Genomic DNA, 19,763 nt, shown 5'->3' with positions numbered 1-19,763 from the left:
CTATGTAATGTAGTGTGTGTGTGTATGTGCACGCTTCCCCGCACATTCAATAATAAAAGGGAAGAATATTGATTTTTATCGTCCTATGCTTTTGTTCCTTTAAGAACAGACTGCCAAAAAGAATTTTTGGTACTTGCCATATGATCTTGCAAACTGTCTGCAAGTAAATAGCTTACAAAAGTAAGCTATGGAAATAATATACTAAAGGGGTTATCACCATATTAAGTTGTTGTTACAGAAGAGTGGGAAAATGTGGAGCCAAGTTTTAATCATGTTTGCCCCTTGTGGGCAGAGTCCGGGTGTTCTTATGAATTAACATGAATATCCATGAGAATTGCTAAAGGGAGGATGTTAAGATCTTCAAGGAAAAACACTATGTAACCTGGGAGGATAAGAGGTTTGACACATCATGCCACCTGGAAACCATGAAGCTAAGTTTTTGCTACTAAACTTGAGGGCTTCTACCTCACTCTTCCTGCTTGTCCATATTGGAAATTCTTTATTTCAATGTCTTTAGCGTACTTGTAGCTCACCAGCCTCTGGGAGAAAGTTCCGCCTACAATTTTCAGGATGCACACAAAGAATCTATCTGTGTTAAAGGGGGCCAGGCCTTGTTATATTAAAAAACAAACGAATAGCATTAATCAAAATGTTAAATATCTTCATCCAGGTCCTAGGTTTGCTTGTAAAACCACATGCCACATTTGAAATGCAATCCAGCACTTGAAACACTTCAGAGACTTGATATGGTCTCAAGCAGATTACCCTTTTTTTCTCCCTAAATCAAATTCTACTTTATAGAAAAATTGGTCCGGTGGGTTTGCTACAAAATACCCAATAGCAGCTGGGATAAACTGAAATCCCCTTGTGTTCTGTAATGCCCCTTGAGCCTTCTGCTTCATATAAAAGATTATTTTTTAATAATCAGATGAGTAGAAAATCACCCCTTGGTACCCCACTTGCTTGAACTTCTACCCGTTAATGATCCATGTCAGGCTTCCTAGCCTGTTTAGGAATACTTAGTTTTATTGAGGTCTAACTCCAGGTGCTACTCTCTACAGAAGAGTGACAAAGAATAGGGTGCCCCTCTTTAGTCCATGGTGATATTGATTGGACCAGTGTATAATCTAAGTATAGTAGCATTATCATGTGCCCATCTGTAATATTTGGTTGATGACATTTTATTTAGTTTAAAGATTGACAATGTAAAAATTAAGTAGCCATGGGACAATATACAAATAGAGCATACCATTTATTATACAATCATATAAATGTTCCAAACAATTTTTAACATATTATTTGGTCATTAATATAAAACGCCTACTTAAATGAACAACGGGACTTGTTTGCATATTTGACCAAAAATTCAATTATGTAATTCAATCGTGCAGGAATAACTGGCATAAACTGTGTTTGCATAATTCATAAAAATAATTAAAACAAAATAAAGCCTTCTTTTGGGATACTAGTTGTTGAAGATCACTTATCCATGGTTAAAAACATTTTTTTTTATCTTGCTTCCATCCAATAATTTGTTGTTTTAGTATTTGGAATTAATATATAAACTCCTCAAATTAAAAAAATAAAAAGCTATGTCAGGAAACCTTTTGTGAAGGACCTCAATGTTTTACAGCTCATTTAAAAATACTATGAATGCTTTGGAAATTTATGCTTGCTTTAGCCAGAGTAAAGAATTTTCTGTTCATGACTTTTTGTTTGTTCTATTAATTTTTTCCTATCTGCTTAAACAGATTTTGTTGAAAACGCCTTTTAAGATTAACAAGAACAGAAGTAAATCATGACTCCATAACCATATGGAGTTATTATTGGAGAATTCATGAAGAATCTTATATTGAATTCACACTAGCAAAATGATCAAGTGAAAACTAGTATGTTATCAGCAGAAGAAAGCACTACCATTGCCACTGTCGCCAAGAAATACTGCTTTGCAGGGTTATGGTGAACACAAAGGGCAGAGTTGAGGGGGGGATGTTTGAAGCCCTTTAGCAGTTGGAAGTGGGCACAAGCTTTCAAGTTCCCAAATTTTGGTCATGTGAGTGTGGGTACTGCAATGGCTGTTAACTTCAGGGACTACGTGTTACATATCATCTGTTCAGTACCATTGTAACTTCCGATGGCCACTAAACAAATGGTGATTATGTGAGGAATATCCATAATCAGTGAGTGATAAATAAGCAATCATTTGCTTCACAAATGCAGTTTTCATTTTTTTAAACACAATAAGGGAGAGAAATGTGCCTAGGTCAGGTATTTGAACAAGTACCAAATAAGTATATTTTCTGGTGAGACCAGTCTATCAGGGCAACGTGGTCTACCCAAAAATGGGATGGAACATACTGCTTCCACTTTTGCCTTTCAGCCCCAATCCAGGAGCCTTCGCGGACAGTTGTTTTTGCAACAAACGATTTTTGTACTGAATTTATATATTGTCAGTAAATATAAATTCAACAAGTACCAAATACTTTTGAGATAATTAAAATCAGGACCTGAGCAACATGTAATCACCCCAAATCTTGCAGTATTTGTTTTTACCTACATATGCATATGCTCATTATTACTTATATTATGCAAATCTATGTGCATACTGTAGATTTTTTTAAGCCCACCTTTTATTACTTTTATAAGTCATTTAAGGTGGCAAACACATATAATATTCCTGTCTCTTCCTCTTTTCTCCACAACAATTCTGTGAGGTGGGCTTGGGCTGAGAGAGAGAGAGAGAGAGAATGACTTGCCTAAGGTTACCTAAAACAGGACCAGAACTCATAGACTCCTGATTTCTAGGCCAGCACCTTAACCACCACATCAAAGTGGCTCTTCTCTCTGTGTGTGATTGTGTGTGCGTGTGTGTGTTTTCACATGAACATAGTATAGAGAGAAAAAGAGAAACCAACGCACCTGAAGGAAAAATGGAAGATTCTCCCGAATGGCAGCCAACATCACTGCGGGTAGCTCTTTATCCTGCTGAAGCACAGCATGAGGCAAAAGCAAGCAATCTATAATACGGAACAAGAGGGGCTGTGCTTTGGAAGTAGCCAATATGGCTGCCCAGGACTTTACAAGGCATCCTGTGGAAATAAAACCAAGAAAACCAAAAGTCAAACTGCAAAAGGAGAGAGGAAGCATGAAGAAATATTTCTGCCGGATTTCATGTCTACTGGTAACTATAGCAACCCAATAGTCACATTTCCATATATCCCGCTTAATAATCCTGGGGATGGTGAACGTCCATTTATACTGTGAACTAAAAATGAGAGCTGTGAACTTTGGACTGAAACCAGATACGTCAGGGAATAGTATACTCAAGGAAATAATGCTAATGTATGCTGCTTTTGTACTTTATATTTACTATTTGGTATGATCATTTTTAATGCAAATTGCTTTTGCCTTTTGTTTTTCATCAAAAGCAGTAACGTAGTTGGTTAATAAATGAACAAATAAATAAATAGCAAAGCATATGTTATGAATGCACAAACGTTCAGCAACGTATTTTGAATCCCCCTTCAGGAAATATCAGTGGGAAAAAGGATAGTCTTGCTTCAAATACATCAACAGAAACCTCACAGAATGACGGAGCCTGCATTACAACAGAATATGGGACCCACTTTTATTCCTCTGTAATTTTTTTAGGTTTGCACAGGAAAATGAATCAAAACTAACACTATCGATTGACTCTGAATACCACAAGAAGATCAATGGATTGGCTATTCTGGGAATGATGGTGTCACACAGCCTTAATATGCTGAAAATTCCTTCTAAGGGAGATATGTTTTCTGGGATTTCTTATGCTGCTCTTCCAAATAACTATAACTGAAAGAGTGACAGGTACAAGTTACAATATTTGTATTTAATATATTTCCTAAGAAAGAGTGTTAAAGTAGAGCAGAGATTAAAAAAGAATTAGTTATTAGAAGAAAGAACAAAAAATTGAACCTAAGTACTATAGTATTTTCTCTCACTTTTTAAATGCATAATATTGACACAAAGACAACCTGGGTGAAGAACTTTTAATAAAAGATGTAATAGTATGCAGCTCCCAAGAACTGAGGAGAGCATTCCAAAAGAAGGAAAGGGAGGAAGGAAGGCTGCAAGTACCTCAAGATAGCAGTCTGTAAGAAAGAGCAGAACTACTTTCAGTAAGTATACGTAGTCCTCGACTTACGACAGTTCATTTAGTGACCATTCAAAGTTACAACAGCATTGAAAAATGTAACTCATGACTGTTTTTCAAAGTTATATTCTGATGGTGGCAGCACCCCCCACCATCATGTGATCAAAATTCAGACGTTTGGCCACTCCTATTTATAACTGTTGCTGTGTCCCAAGATCACGTGATTCCTTTTTGCGACCTTTAGACAAGAAAGGTCAATGAGGAAGCCAGATTCACTTAATAACTAGGTCACTAACTTATCAGCTACAGTGATTCACTTAGTAACTTTGGGAGGAAAGGTTGTTAAATGGGGTAAAATTCACTTAACAAATGCCTCACTTAATAACAAAAATTGGGGGCTCAATTGTGGTTGTAAGTTGAGGACTACCTGTATAGGGATTATTAGGGCCTATAGGGGAAAAAGAATTCTTAAAATCATAGGGCTGGAAAGGACCTCGGAGGTCTTCTAGTCCAACCCACTGTCCAAGGAAGGACCCTTAAGTGTCCTGGTCTCCAGCTGGTACTATGATTTGGTAGCTGTTAACAGTAGCTGGTAGCAGCAGTCAATTAGCTGTTATACCTATTTACAACATAACCAGAATGAGAAGTCTTCCCTTCCTGCTTCCCTTTACTTAGTTAAATGTTCCTTGGATTCATGTCCAAGTCTTTCAGTGTACCTAACTAAACTTACTCCTCCTAATTGAAAAGTAAAAATTGACAGTCTGTTGCTGTCAATTATCATGTCATAATGTGATCTTTCCAAACAAGCAAGAACTCTATAGTTTCTCGCTAATTCCTGGAAGGAAGAGACAGGAAGTCCATATGGGTTAAGGCTGGCAGATGAGAGAAGGTTGGATGATAACTGGTGAACTACTTTGGAGGAGGCAGCTTTGGAGCTGTTGAAGTTTTTAACCTGTCTTGATTAACCCCAGTCAAGCCTTCTAAATCACTGGTGTCAAACTCGATCGTGTCACGTGATGTATCACAACGTATTGTGATGTTTTTTGCCTTTGTGGAGCCAGGATGGACATGGCCTGCATGTGATGCATCTGGCCCAAGGACCACCAGTTTTAAACAAAACACCCCTGTTCTAAACAAATGTGGTCAGGAGAGGAAGGGAAGAAAGGTGGAAGGAGCATTATGATGCGGGATATTAACCAGGAGGAGAAAAAAACAATCATCCAACACGGGACCATGTTCCAAAGAGGAAAACGATGCTATGTCGCCAATCCAAAGAATTGCTAACTAAGCCTAAGTAATGCCCTTCCTTACAAAAAGAAAAAGCATTAGAAATTGCTACATACTTACTGGAAGCAGAATCTTTTACTTTCCAAGTAAAAGGAGCAATACCATGGTTTACTTCGCTATGCTAAAATACTTGGTCATGAATGCAAGCAGCATTCCGATGATATAAAGGGACAAAGGAGGGAAAATTTCTCACTTTCCTTGACCGTATTGCAAAACAGAAAGTTGGAAAAAAAAGAACTGCATGCTGTACACTCACATCCAATAGCTTTAAAAATGTATGAATTGTATGTGAGTGTATGAACGGCCAGAATATCTTCATTCTGGGAAAAGATGGTTATCTATACCTACAATGACAAGAATCGTGAAGGCAATGGTTTTCCCTATCATACTTTATGGAAATAAGAAATGGGCTTCAAAGAAGCAGCATAAAAGGGCATTGACATTCAACATTTCTGAACTTTAATAATGAAGATAACAGAAAAAAACAGTTAAAAAAACCCACCCCAATAGATCTTAGAAGAAATCCAGAAATCAATTAAGGCACACATGACCAGATTCAAATTATAACATTTTGGACGGATTATGTGAAGAATCAGTTCTCTTCACAAGGCTATGATACTGAGAAAAATGGAAGGAGGAAAGAAGAGGACAGCCAGCAATAAGATTGATGGACTCAACTCTAGCAGCAATGGGTGCAACACTGGGGATCTGAAGGATCAGACTGGGGACAGATCTTCCTGGGGAAATCTAACTTGTTGCAAAGATTTATTCTCAACTTGTCTCAATGTGCTGCAGAAGGAGTTCTTGAGAACCCCAACAAATGCACATCCCAGCAAACTCTTAATGAACATAGCCCTACTTGAACTATGTCTCCTGGCTGGTTTTATTGACAGACTCTTGCAAGGGAACCAACAGACAACCTGGCTTTTGTAGGTTAGTTCTTCTGCTGGAGAAGTTGCCTGGAAACATTGATACTAATGGCTTTTCTTTATACTGTTGGTAAGGGGAGCACTAAGCATGAAAATTACCTATTATCTTGTAGGTGAGATGGAGTCCTTCTGCGGGCCCTTTCTTTATTAAATAGGGTTTTACATATTTTAATATGTCACCAAGATATACTAATGCCTTTGTCACCATGACAGATTTTTCAGACAGATGCTGAAGCTCAATGTAGTTTTTTCCAACAGCCTAAGAAAATATAGGAGAAAAAGCAGAGAGCAATTCTTGATATTGGGACACATTTATTCTATTAAGATAGGATAGGGTGTTTACTAATTCTATTCCTCCAAAATTGCTATTTATAATAAACACTGTACCTCAATGAATCGGAAAACAGCCTCCTTAGCATCTTGTTTGCAGACGGACTCATCAAAGTGAGACTTTGAGAAGATAGTTATTACTTCTGGCAGTTTGAATATCAATCTTGTAAGTTCAGTCAGTTGTTCCATATAAGCCTTATCTATTTATCAACACAGCACAAGAATTTGATGTCATTTAGCATTGGAACTTTTCCATCAAGTATACATCCTTAAGACAGTTCCTCAGGTATGATGAACTACAACTTCTACAAGAGGAAGATATGAATTGTACTCTACCACCAGTATTTGTCAGTTGGATTTATATACTGTGTTTTCTCAAGGAGCACAAAGCAGTAAACCCTGCATTTACTCCTCCATTTTTCTGAACAACTACAAAAAACCTTAAAGATAGAGTGTAATTGGCCAAGTCATTTAGTGAGCTCCAATGGAAGTGGATAAATTTGAATCTGAGTCTTATTAGTTCTAGACCAATGATTCCCAAAGTGGGCGGTACTGCCCCCTGGGGGCGGTGGGATGCCTTAGGGGGGCACTAAGAGGCAAGGGGGCCAGCAGGGGGGCGCTGGAGATGTGTGGCAGGGCACAACTCAGGGGTGAGAAAAAATCCCGCTGCCACGTTCGAGGCAAGACTCCGTAGGATCACCCCATTGACTTGCACGCTCTGGTGCAAGGAGCTCAATGGGGTGATCCTGCAGGGATTTGCCCCGAATGCAGCTTTGGGAAAGGAGAGGCTTTGCTCTCCTTTTCAAATATCCTGCCGCCGCCGTGTTCAGGGCGGCAGGGCCTTGCCCCAAACGCAGTGTTGGGAAAGGAGAGCAAAGCCACTCTGAGTGGCTTTGCTCTCCTTTTCAAACATCCCGCCACCATGTTCGGGGCGGTGGGGCCTTGCCCCGAACGCAGTGTTGGGAAAGGAGAGCAAAGCCAGAGTGGCTTTGCTGTCCTTTTCAAACATCCCACCGCCACAGTGTTCAGGGTGCGGCCCTGAACGTCCACCCCATTGAGCCCCTTGCACTGGAGGTGCCTGTCCAAGCAAGTCTGAATGGAGCAGTGCACAAAGTCAATGGGGTGAGCCTGAGAGAGGGAAAGAGAGAAGGAAGAAGAGAAAAGGGAAAGAAAGAAAAAGGGACAAAGAAAGAGGGGGATGGAAGGGACAGAAAGAAAAATAAAGGAGGAAGGGAGGGAGGAGAAAGATAATGAGATATCTATTCTAGTCCAATCATCTGCTCTAGCAGGGTTAGGAGGGAGTGTGTGTGTATGTGTGTGTGTTGTGTTCTCCTTGTAATTTACCAATACATTTTGGTTTTGCCTTCTTCAGAATTGGCACTGTAATAAATTGAGGAAAAGTAATTTTTTAGGGTGGAGGTCTGGTCCAATGGATCCTGTTTAAAGCCTCAACAAAATGTGAAAGCTTCCTGATAGTCTTGGCCATGTTTTGTACACAAAACCTTTAATTGATAGAAGCCAAAGATGTTTCAATGTGCTGGCAAAGATGCTGGGAAAGATGTTTCAGTGTGGAAAAGGGCCTCTAAACTCATTTCAATCTGATGCATCAGGTCTCTCTCTCTCCCCTTCCCCCCTCCATCCCCCCTTTCTTTGTCCCCTTTTCTTTCTTTCCCTTTTCTTTTCTTCCTTCTCTCTTTCTGTTTTCTCTCTCTCTCTTTCCCTCGCCCAGGCTCACCCTATTGATTTGGTGGACTTGCTTGGGCAGGTCCCTCTAGTGCAGCAGGCTCAATGGGGTGGACCTGCAGGAATTGGCACCTAGAATGCGGCAGTGACGGCGCATTTGAAAAGTAGAGCAACACCAGAGGTCGCTATTTTTTTCTGCAAAGAATCACAAAAGCTTTTGGGTTGTGCACAAGAAGGGACACACATGTCAATGCAATTCAGCAACATAAAATAAAGAAATACAAATAAAACAAATCAACAAGAATCAGCAAAGCACCTCTGATTAGATTTTATTCACTACTAGAATCTAATCAGAGATGCTTTGCTGATTCTAGTCCAATGACCTGCTTCAGCAAGTTTGGAAATGAGTATGTGTACATGTGTGTGCATGGCTGTCAAAACTCCAAAAACAGGTCAAGTAGTTCTGGGGAGGCCAGTCATAAATTAGAACACTTGCTAAGCAACCGGCCATTAAGTGAGGACCACTTGTATTTGGTTTGCCAGTTACCAAACCACGCCCACCCAGTCACGTGACCAGCAAGCCATGCCACCAGTCACGTGACCAGCAAGCCACGCCCACCCAGTCATGTGACCAGCAAGCCACACATACTCAGTCACGTTACCAGCAAACCACACCCTCAAATTAGGCCACACCCACAGAAACTTTAATCCTGCCCCTGGGTGGGTGGCATTGAGGATGAGTTTGTAGCACCAAGGGGGCGGTGGACTGAAAAAGTTTGGGAACCACTGTTCTAGACTAATACTTTAATCACTATACCAAGTTCAGATTCGAAAGACTGTAAAAGAGCAGGTTTTTTTTAAAAAAAACATAGATATTTCTCGGACATTATAAGATGCTATGACTGTTAGTATCTTCCCCCCAACCTTTTGCTTTTAACCTCTCTCTTTTCATCTTTGTTATTTCCCCCTTGCAAACATCTGTATACTCCAGTAAACATTAAAAAAAAGACAAACCTAAGCCCATTACATTTCTACATTTTATCCACTACTCAAATCATCCAAGCTCATAAGGTTAACTCCAATTCAGGTGAGATCATTAAAGATCAAAATCTAAAATAAAAGAAATGACCACTAATGCATCTGATGTCTTTTATTCCAGTTTCACAATTGTCTCCCCCTTTGCTTGAAAAATATAATAAAAAGAATCATTAATTAACTAGCATTAATATCTATAAACACAGACTTTCAATTGTCATACAGCAAAATGCCTTCTCACATGAGTTAAAATGTTTTGAAATAATTTATCAGATTATCAGATTTATGATTTCCAATTATTCATCAATGTTTGGGAATTTTTGCTTTTGTTTTCAAATGAACATACTTACTTTAAATTGAATTAAAAAATAAGCAACTAATCAATTGCCCAAGTAGGCAAACATAAACTGGAAGAATAAAAAGGCAAAAAACGTAGTGATGGTGATGGTAGTGGTAAACTAACATTGTGCACATAGTTGAAAAGACTAAGTTTCTATTGCTGCTGAACGCATATAAACCAATGCACATACTGGTAGTTTGGTCAGCATCTGTTCTGATCAAAGTCTCGGGAGGCTGATTGATAAACATTTGTAAAATGCATCGAAACCATGACTGAATGAACAAGGATTGGTAAGATGAATGACCCATGCCAGTAAGAGCTTCAGCCAGTGCACTGTATAGAAAAGAAAGCCAATAAAAAAAAACAAATTAGTTAATAGAAAACTTATTTTCCCCCTTGATTTATATCATTCTTTTTAATCTGTAAATGATTCCAAGAATTCCTGCCCCTAAGAAATGCCCTATATGTGTTGTGGCACAGAATATCATGACTTCTCCCAAAACTGGGCAGAACTAACCCCTTAACCTAGTTTGCGCAATGCAAATTATAGCAAAATCTAAGATCTCACTTATTCCCAGTTTTCTAATAGTGCTTCAATGTACAGCTAGCAGAACAGATGGAAAGTTCAAAGCAGCTTGTATAGGACAGGGAGTTAGGAAAATCAATGAAAATATAATACAACATCAATGTTTTCAGGAAAATTAATATTATAATGTATTGGAGTTGATTCTCCTGAACTATTGAGAGAAGAAAAATAATAATTCTGTTTGGAAATGCAATTTAGTGTCCTTAATCTCTAACATGCATCCATTCCCTTTCTTCTTCATTACCCTATCTTCTGATACCCTATCTTCTTTTTTATTTTGACATACTTCTTTCCCCACCTTATACCTGTTTCCTAGCAGACTGAGAAGAATTAAGTCAAAAGCATGACAAAATGGCTTTCGAAATTGGATTATTTAGTGTTTTGGAAGGTTAGTATCGGCACTGTTATTTATATAACTGAAAAAAATCTAGAATTTCATAGAAATCTACAGTGAAAAAAACCACATTACTGCAATAGAAGAAGTAAACCAAAGTTATGCCAACGCCTGTTTTTATTTAACCAAGAGATTGTATGGCTTACCTGTTTTGTATCAGGTGAGTTAGATACCTTGAAACCAGCTGAGGGCAAACCATATCATCCCATCCAAACAACTGCATCATAGATATAACTGGCTGAGGCTGGAGATCTGAGGTACATGTGCTGGGTAAATCCAATGCTAACAAAGTCAAACCTGTTTTTTAAAAACAAAAGTGGCTATGTGTTAGAAAAGCAGAGAAGTAAAACAAACCTCCATGCTTTGTATACTACTTATTTTTTTTAATACTAACATTCCTTCCCCTTCCCCAGTGAATATAAATAATCTGAAATCTTGAGCAGAGCTTCAAGACATATGCTTCAGCTTTTCCTACTTGCTGTTTGTATCTTAAAATCTCTTTCCACCAGCTGCTTTCTATTTCCAGGAAATTCTATTGTTAAAAATGAAAGAAACTGGAAACAGGAATCATAGTGACACCGATTATGTATGCTATATGTTGTCAAACCAGCTTCATCAGTTGGACTTACTCTATAGCATAGATCAACCCACTCTATTTATAACCCGAGTTTATTTTTATCTTTGCGGACATTTGGGGAGAGAGGAAAATGATATTGGCACTAATTCCTCAATCAAAATAAGTTAAAACTTAACTGTGCTATGTCATTTATTCATTCACTGAATATGTATTAAGAAACTTATACTTTCACCATTCTTTAGTATTTTAACATAAATATTGCTATATTCTTAATGTTAGTGATAATTATATAGTTTCTTTTTAAAAAACTTTTTAAAGCAACTATGCAAGGAAAACTAGAATTGACTAGAAGAAGGTACTAACTAGAGCCACTGCTTTAGTGTTTAGTATCCGTATGCCATTACATGCCAAGGAAATTGCATTTTATTCTGCCATTATTATATCTTAACTATTGCAAAGCTGAAGTTCATGGTCTTGTTTCATTAACAACTAGGATTTTTTAATAGTGCATATGTTCAGTTCTTAATTCATATTGAGGAAAATAGATGTAAATTCAAATCTATCTTACTAATAATACTGAAATGGATTCAGTGAGGTATTATAACTAAGTGCAAGCTTTCTTGCACTGAGTTGAAATATACAGAGTTAGTATACAGGAATTTCATGGAAGAAATAGTACTATATTAACATACAAAGGGACCGGATCATATGGGCACAACTGCAGTGAAGTCAAGGATCACTACTTTTATAGTTTTGTTGTAAGATGTTGTTCCATCTGCTAGAATTTTGAGCGGCATTCTTACATTATAAGACTCCAGAATATAAGGGTGTTATTTTTTTTTAAAACAGAACAGTGAAGATTATCATAATCTTAGAGAAACTCGGGGGAAGGGAATTAGTAGCAGCAAGAGACTCTGAACAAACTCATTTAAACACAGAGAATACGCATGGTATTGAATATGGTGACATATCAACTGTTAACATTGCTTAAGATCACAAGTACATGTTTCAAATATAATGAACATCTAACAAAAAAAAAGTGCCACTCAAATTTATGGATCCGAGGGACCCTATGAATAAAGTGAGCCCTCTACTAAGAGGAATATATGAGTCTCTCTCTCTCTTTCTCTCTCTCTCTCTCTCTCCCTCCCTCCCCACTGAGGTATATGCATGAATCAAAAGGATGAATACACCTACAGGAATCTTACAATGTGCAGGTAAAATCTACTATAGCCAGTAACAAGTTATTTAGAAACAGGAAGAATGCATCACGGTAACAAGAAAGGCGAGGTCAAATTGGAGTACAAACCTGCAGCTGTATCTGCAAGCTGAGGAGGGGGAGTCTTCACCATCCTTTGGCTCTTCAAGTAGGGAAAGAAATTTCTCCAGAGAGCTTTGGCAACAGCAAGGTGGTGCTCTTTCGCCACTGATGAAGGCTGTGCATTGGGGCCTGGATTCCCTAACCGAAGTCCCTGGTTTAACTGCTCATGTGCTGTTCTAAGAAGACATAAAGGTGATGTGGCCATAAAGTCTATTGCCCTGGGAGGAAGAGTAATTGATTTTTTTTTTTTTAGATGCACTGGAATAGTCATTGTGCAACACACAAACTAAGGATTTAGAAATCACCTTTTGTAATTCAAAACTTGACGGAAGGACGGAAGGACATTTATGCATACAAGCAATTTGATGGATAAATGATGGCATATTAAGCACCGTAATGTTAATGTTAATTATTTATTTCCTCCATTAATTATGCACCTCTTAATATGTCAGGGCCAAATGGGAAACAGGCAGTTTTAAAATGAATGTATTTATCAAATGACAAGAAAGTATGCTTACACTCCAATGCCAAATCTTTCATGATTTGTTAATTTTCTATGCACGATGTACAGAAACTGGGTCAGGCACTGAAATCTATGAATATTCTTTCTCCCTCAAAAGCATTTATCACTGAAGTTTTTTTTTCTTTTTGCAGCCTCAGTAGAGATAAATGAAAAAACAAACAAAGATTAACCCTTTTCAAGTACGTGGCAGCAATGCTCATAGCAAACGAAGGACTAAAGTTACTATTATATCTTAAGTCAGTCCTTTACAGAGACAATGTGGCATGAATTCAATAACACATTCAATTTTCTTTGATTCTGCTAGTACAATTCCTAGTACTTAATCTAATTTGGAAGTTGTGACTTTCTAAAGGCTCAATAGAGATTTGTCTGCAGGGAATCAGTTGGAGGAGGGGCAGGAAGCATTAATAAATTTGTCTGGCAGACTAGAAAGCGAGGCATTGCTAGTCTTGGACGATCAACTAAATAACATGCTTATTAAAAACAATCCGTAGAAATGCACTATCATTCCTGCTCCTATTTATCTCATGGTCAGCTAAATTGAGATGGTAGATTAAGGTACTAGCAGCATTATTACATTTGCTTTATTAAATTCTACAAACAGCAGTATAAAATCAAAGGCAAGGTATAAGTCAGCGGCAAACTGCAAGGAAAGGCAGTTGTCTTCAAACTCCTTTTGCTAGTAGCTGACAACCAGACTGAAAGCAGAAAAGGACTTGCATATTTGTGAATTTTATCCTAACTCTTCAAGAACAGAGTTTCTTTCCACTGTTATTATGCTGACTTTATTTTGTATTGGACCAACGACTGTTGTGATAATTTGCTTGGAGTTATGTTCATTATCTAGCAGTGTTTAGCTCTACACAGTCCATAACAATCTGTGGAAGCACCGAAGCGCCTGTGGAAACATCATTCTATCTTTATTCCCCTCCCTCACTTTGGATTGTTCAATGTATATATTTCTTGCCCTATCCATCTGTGGCAACTGCATTAATCTGCCTGAAACAGAAGACTTTGTAATAAAATTATAAATTGCAGCCGCAAGGAAGAAAAACGTGATGAAAATCACAAGGAAAAAACACAGAAACAGATGCTGTATTGCATGTCTGCATCAGTCAAAGAAACAAGACTTATGGCTGACATTTAACATTATGGACTTCTCCTTGATAAAGAAACCATCTGAAATATATAAGGGAATAATGAATAGAGACACACAATATAATATCTGTTTTCTGGCTTATTTTTCTCTCACTTTGGGGCCTATATACAGTAGCTGTTTAGGTACTTGAAATTGAAAATCAGTCCTAAATTTAAAGATGGATTAAAAGAACTACTTTTAACTGAATTTGTAGGGAGAGGGAATCTATTTAGCTCCTAGTAAATATATAAGAGAATGTACCTATTGACTGAATTTTATACTTTTTAGAATTGTGTAACATGGATTTCATAGATAGAGAGAGAGAGAAAGAGAGAGAGACGATACCGATAAAGATGATAGACATATATGTATAGATATATAGATATATAGATATGGATATATAGATTAGATAGATATAGATAGACATAGATATAGATATCAATTTTTTATAAAAAATATGGCATATTATTTCCCTATGGGGAAATTTGCAAAGAATTAACTACTAGGTAGCTGCATATGTATACATATTTGCATGCACATTTTTTTGCATAACAGTATCATACAAAATGCTTTTTTGAATTATTGGCCCATTTTCAGGAGTAGTTTTTCAAGGGGTATCAGAAGCTGCAAAAATTTTTTCAGGGACAGAATCAAGCTGTGCTGCAAAATCAGACCTAGGTATTACTGGAAGGGGTCCAAGGCTATTAGTCTGAATGGGAAGTCATGGGCGATTCACCTGTGTATTATTCTAAATACTACGGTAGTATCTGTAGTATTATCAGGAATCAAAATTTAAGCAAACAAAATTTTACCTTTTAGTGAGAAGCTCAAGCGATGTTGCCCCTTAAAACACCCAAACATACATACATGTTAGTGCATGCATCAAACATACATGTAACTTTTTAGATCTTATTCACAGACAAATGGTGACTTTTGTTGTCATCTACCTGTTTTTCCACAACGAAAAGGATAAAACTTGTAATTGCTACTCACATATATAAGTACTATGCTCTTCAGCTAACCAACAGAGATCAGAGAATTAAAGAAGCATTATTGTGACATGTCTTTGCCAACTAACTGATATTGCTTCTTGCAAATTCTTGGCATAAGAAAACTTAAAATACCATGTAAAAAAATCTTATCAGTTTGTCACAACACATTCATCATGCAGTTAAAAGGATACATATTCAATAGAGATGTATGAAAGAGACATTACAGGTTTAAACAGTATATAATTCACTCTGGAAATATACTTTAAAATGGCATAATATTTGTAGTCTCTAAAATGTTAGACAAATTTAGATTTTTAAAAGTATATAAACATGTATGTATTTCTACATCATCATTACTCTAAAACTTGTCAGTTTGTCTATCACTTAAAACACATCTGGATTTAACACTCCAATATTTGCAAAAACCAACACATAGCATGTTTATACATGAGTACAATAAATAATCTGTTTGCCCAATGTTTACTCTGAAATATTTACTCTGTTACATTAAAAATTACATTTAGTAATAATTTGGGAGGTATATTTAAAATATATATATTTAAACATTTGACAATGGGCTACATGTGCACCTATGATCTCAAGTTATGGATCTTTTATTCTAATGTATATAATTTCTACCTATAAGTAACAGAGAAGCATGGCATATATTGGTTAATTTACTAATGCAAATGAATCACTAACTTCTTGCACTAAAAAGGGCATTACAAACTTAGCTGTTCTCTTTAATGTTTGTTTTTTTACACATGTGTGTCTGGGGGAATTTATGGAGAAAAGCAATCCCAATACTTGATATATCTATTCATAGATTAAAGTGATAAAATTCAAGAAAACCTTTAACCCTTTGATTGTACTGATCAAGACTAGTTCGAAAGTTTTGGTTATAGGGGAAGTTTTTTTACAGATACCATGTATGTATGTATATATGTATGTCACAAAACTGGGCCATTCAACACCAATGATATGAAAGCACCTTCCACCAAACCATGTTGGAAAGTAATAGGATGCAGTATCTAAAAAGGAATGTGGGATAGGATTTCTAGCTACTGTTCTGACCCAACTGGGTTCCCAAAGAGCAAACACAAAGGTAGCAGCCTCCACCTTTTAAGGTTTAATAACGGATTCTGTTCCTTTACAGATAAAAGGCTGCTTTCCATTAATTAGCTCTGACAAGAAAAAGCCTTGCCAAGTTGTTCGTCAATACTGCCAAAAACCCAGAATAAGAACTAATGTACAAGATTCTCCAAACACGAACTAAGATGTCCACAAGTTGAGCTTCAGAACATCTTTGCTATCTGCAAAGAACACTTTTCCAAACCTGGCTTTTATACTCTTGAGGGAGGGGCTATTACCTTGCAGCCTTACTCCCAAGTCGCCTGTGCTGCTGTAATTGTTCTTTCCTCCGAGCAATCTTTTGTGCACGTGCACTTGGCACAGGATCCTTGGGAACCTCCTCATCACTGCTGCCAGCCCCCACAATTTCTGAAGGCAGCAGTCCACTCCATGATGGTCCTGGCCCCTCATCAGTGTCCTCACTCTCCTCAGCCACCTGCACCTGCTGCCAGCTAACCACAACAGCTACATGGATATATCTAGCACTGAAGTCCCAAAGGTGCTTTTTCAAAAGGCAACTGGACTTTGTTTTTCCTTGAAGACAATTCACTTCTCATTCTGAAGAACTGAAGATGCTTCTTGGACCAGAAGCGAAACTTCTTCAAGGAACAAAGAAGAAAGTCCAGTTGCCTTCTGAAAAAAAAAGCACCTCTGGGACAACCATGATCTGGAGGACCAAGAATCTCCAGAAACATTTAATGCTGAAGCAAAAACGGCTGGTTCTCTTTGCCCAAAAAGACCAGCTCAGCTTCTGTTTTTTATGAACGGGGTTTGTGCTGGAAACGTGAGATTAATCTTCTGATATTAAGTCTTTTATATATTGGCAAACCAGTCTCTGCCCATGCTAGAAATAATAAGAGCTATATTACTCTTAAAAAAAATCAGAGGGGACTTTCAGTAATTTCATGTCAGATAGAAAATATGAGAGAACCACAAATACTATACAAAGTGGCATTATATTGTCATTTAATTTTCAAGTTTCATCAGCATCAAAAATCCAGATATATAAATAATTATGACATACAGTATAAAGGAAGTGGGAGGGAAATTAGCTGAGACAGCTAATGATAGTTGACTAGGTTTTTAAGTTGAGGCAAATTAGTAGCTGGTCTACTAATACAAATGCTGCAGTGCACTGAAAATGGTAGTTGCTGTTGGATAAGAAACCAAATGCCATTTCATTATTCTGTGCTTTAAGGCTTTTTTTTTAAAAAAAAAGATTCTTCCTGGAATTTTGGGCAAGTGCAATTGCACAAAAAACTTCGAATTGCTAAGAACACCTACCATCATTTTTTTAGGGTTAAGATGCTTTTGTCAGATTTTTAGGTCAGATTAGCCTTTTGCTTGAGATAGGTGTGTTTATTGGTTTTATTTTTACTGACTTTGAATGAATTTGAAAGAAAGGATAGGGAAATCAATACAAAGCAAGACAATGGGCTCTCAAGCCTCTGGCTATACTTGCTTTTGGTTTGGACTCACATACAATTTTGCAACATGCTGAGACTGAGGAGGATTAGCCTGCTTGTGTTGAGTAAACCAATGATACCCAATAAACAGTTTCTGTTGTAAACCCCTTAGGATGTGCAAAGCCACACTAGTTGGCATTAGACCAGATAAGCTGTCGAACTAGTTGTAATCTCATTTAGACCTGAGCTGATCCTCCTGTCCTTTCACTCCACAGGATCAAGGAAAACCACCAAGCAAGCAGATGTATTAACAGCAGCAGTGCTGGCTGGATGTGTATCATAAATTCCTCTCTCTCTCTCTCTCTCTTTTTGTGAACATTTGAATGTAGCTTGAACTGAGCCAGAGAAATCAATGGACTGCAGAACTTATTAGTACTCTTATTATTATCGCAGGGTATTTTCTATTTACAGGAGAGCAACCTATTACTGGGTTAGTTCTGGAAACTTGACCTTACATGGGGACCGCTGCCTCTTTTGGTTAGCACTTTTTATTCTTGGGTGCGGTTCAGGATGAACCATTAATTGACAGATAGGTCTCACTTACTGACCTCTCATTCAGAAACTGTTTGAAGGTGCAATGGTGCTGAAGAAGTTATAAGACCGGTCTTATAACTTATAAGACCAGCAACTGATCCCCAAAGTTCCACCCATTCTAGTACCCCCACTATCACATAATTGCAATTTAAGCACTTGGCAACTATCCCGTGATCAGGTGATCACCATTTGTGACCTTTGCAGCCAGCTTTCTACAAAGTCAATGGGGAAGCTGCCAAGGAAAGCCACATGTCACTGGTAAATTCTCCCCTGGTTTTCCTCTGCAGCACACTGCACCCTCCTTCCCATAGCCTCCCTTTGCATGCATAGTGCCCTCCCTCCCTCAGCCTCCCTGCACTTGCATATGTCCTCCTTCCCTTGGTTGCTACACTATAGCACCTCCCCCCGCCAACCCATGTACAGGCTATGCTGGGCCAATCAGGGTCTCTTCCACCCCTCTGTGGTACCCCAGCACTCTTTATTTGGGACTCCTGCTACTTCCTGTTTAATGATCTGCATATCTTGGGGTTACAATGGAACCAGGACTGCTTGGATTGCTATTGTTAAGCAATGCAGTCATTTGACACTGCACTTTACAACTACAATACTCACTAATGGCAATACTGATTCCAATTGCCATTGTAACTCAAGGATTATTGGTACATACTGAAGTATTTTTGAGATCTCTTTCTCTCTCCCCCTCCCTCCCTCTCTTTCCATTTGCATGAGTGGAGAGCATGCACGCCTACACCTAACACACACACCCACCCACAGAGGCCAGGCTGCCAAGTTGTAAAGGTTGGGGATCACTACTCTAGAGCAGAGCACATGGCTGCATCTAGTTGGCTTTGACTTATTTTTAATAAACCAAGAGGTATCAGACCTGGTTAGAAATTTGGTAAATCTGAAACTTGTAATCTAGACTTGAAAACTGAAAAAAATAATAATGACAAATCACATATGTCCTGTTGCCAAGAAAATAAAATAGCTGGTTCACACCACATTAGCTTGACTCTATTTTTTTAAAATTAGGACTAAAATTTCTCCAAATTTCCCATCCGGCTGAATAATTATCAGTATTCCCACAGTTGTAGCTTGCCCCCATCTTTTCTGTCCTCTAACTCTACAGTACATGGGCCTATGAATGGATGGTTGGTGCCACCATTGTATGTGCTTTCATACTTAGTAAAAGAGATCTGCAGATCAGAATCTGACAATCCCCAGATAAGCACAAAATCATTTCAATAACAATAAAGCAGTTTTTCTTCTTCTTAACATTTCCACCCACAAACGTAGGTAAGTCGTACAAATCAAAGTGAAGAATCTTGCTGGTAGAATTATCATCATAGTTATGCTGAAAAATCC

At 37.9% G+C, this 19,763-nt stretch overlaps 1 protein-coding gene across 2 annotated transcripts in view; it reads right to left on the bottom strand.

The window, feature by feature from the left end:
* The window catches only part of MMS22L (MMS22 like, DNA repair protein), an 81,992-nt gene that overhangs the window by 12,565 nt on the left and 49,664 nt on the right, over positions 1 to 19,763 (bottom strand). For both annotated transcript variants that reach the window (XM_026726492.2, XM_087913888.1), the window contains exons 15-20: positions 12,603 to 12,790; positions 10,863 to 11,013; positions 9,927 to 10,069; positions 6,736 to 6,878; positions 6,448 to 6,607; positions 2,920 to 3,089 (exon numbers count right to left, since the gene is read on the bottom strand). In XM_026726492.2, coding sequence (XP_026582277.2) covers positions 2,920 to 3,089; positions 6,448 to 6,607; positions 6,736 to 6,878; positions 9,927 to 10,069; positions 10,863 to 11,013; positions 12,603 to 12,790 — 955 coding nt within the window. The remainder of the gene's footprint in view (positions 1 to 2,919; positions 3,090 to 6,447; positions 6,608 to 6,735; positions 6,879 to 9,926; positions 10,070 to 10,862; positions 11,014 to 12,602; positions 12,791 to 19,763) is intronic.

This window comes from Pseudonaja textilis, chromosome 1 (assembly GCF_049901715.1).
Source record: "Pseudonaja textilis isolate UNSWEBS1 chromosome 1, rPseTex1.2, whole genome shotgun sequence".
In the NCBI taxonomy this organism is placed as follows: domain Eukaryota; kingdom Metazoa; phylum Chordata; class Lepidosauria; order Squamata; family Elapidae; genus Pseudonaja; species Pseudonaja textilis.
Note: the sequence above shows the minus strand (reverse complement) of the source record. Positions and strands in the feature narration are given on the sequence as shown.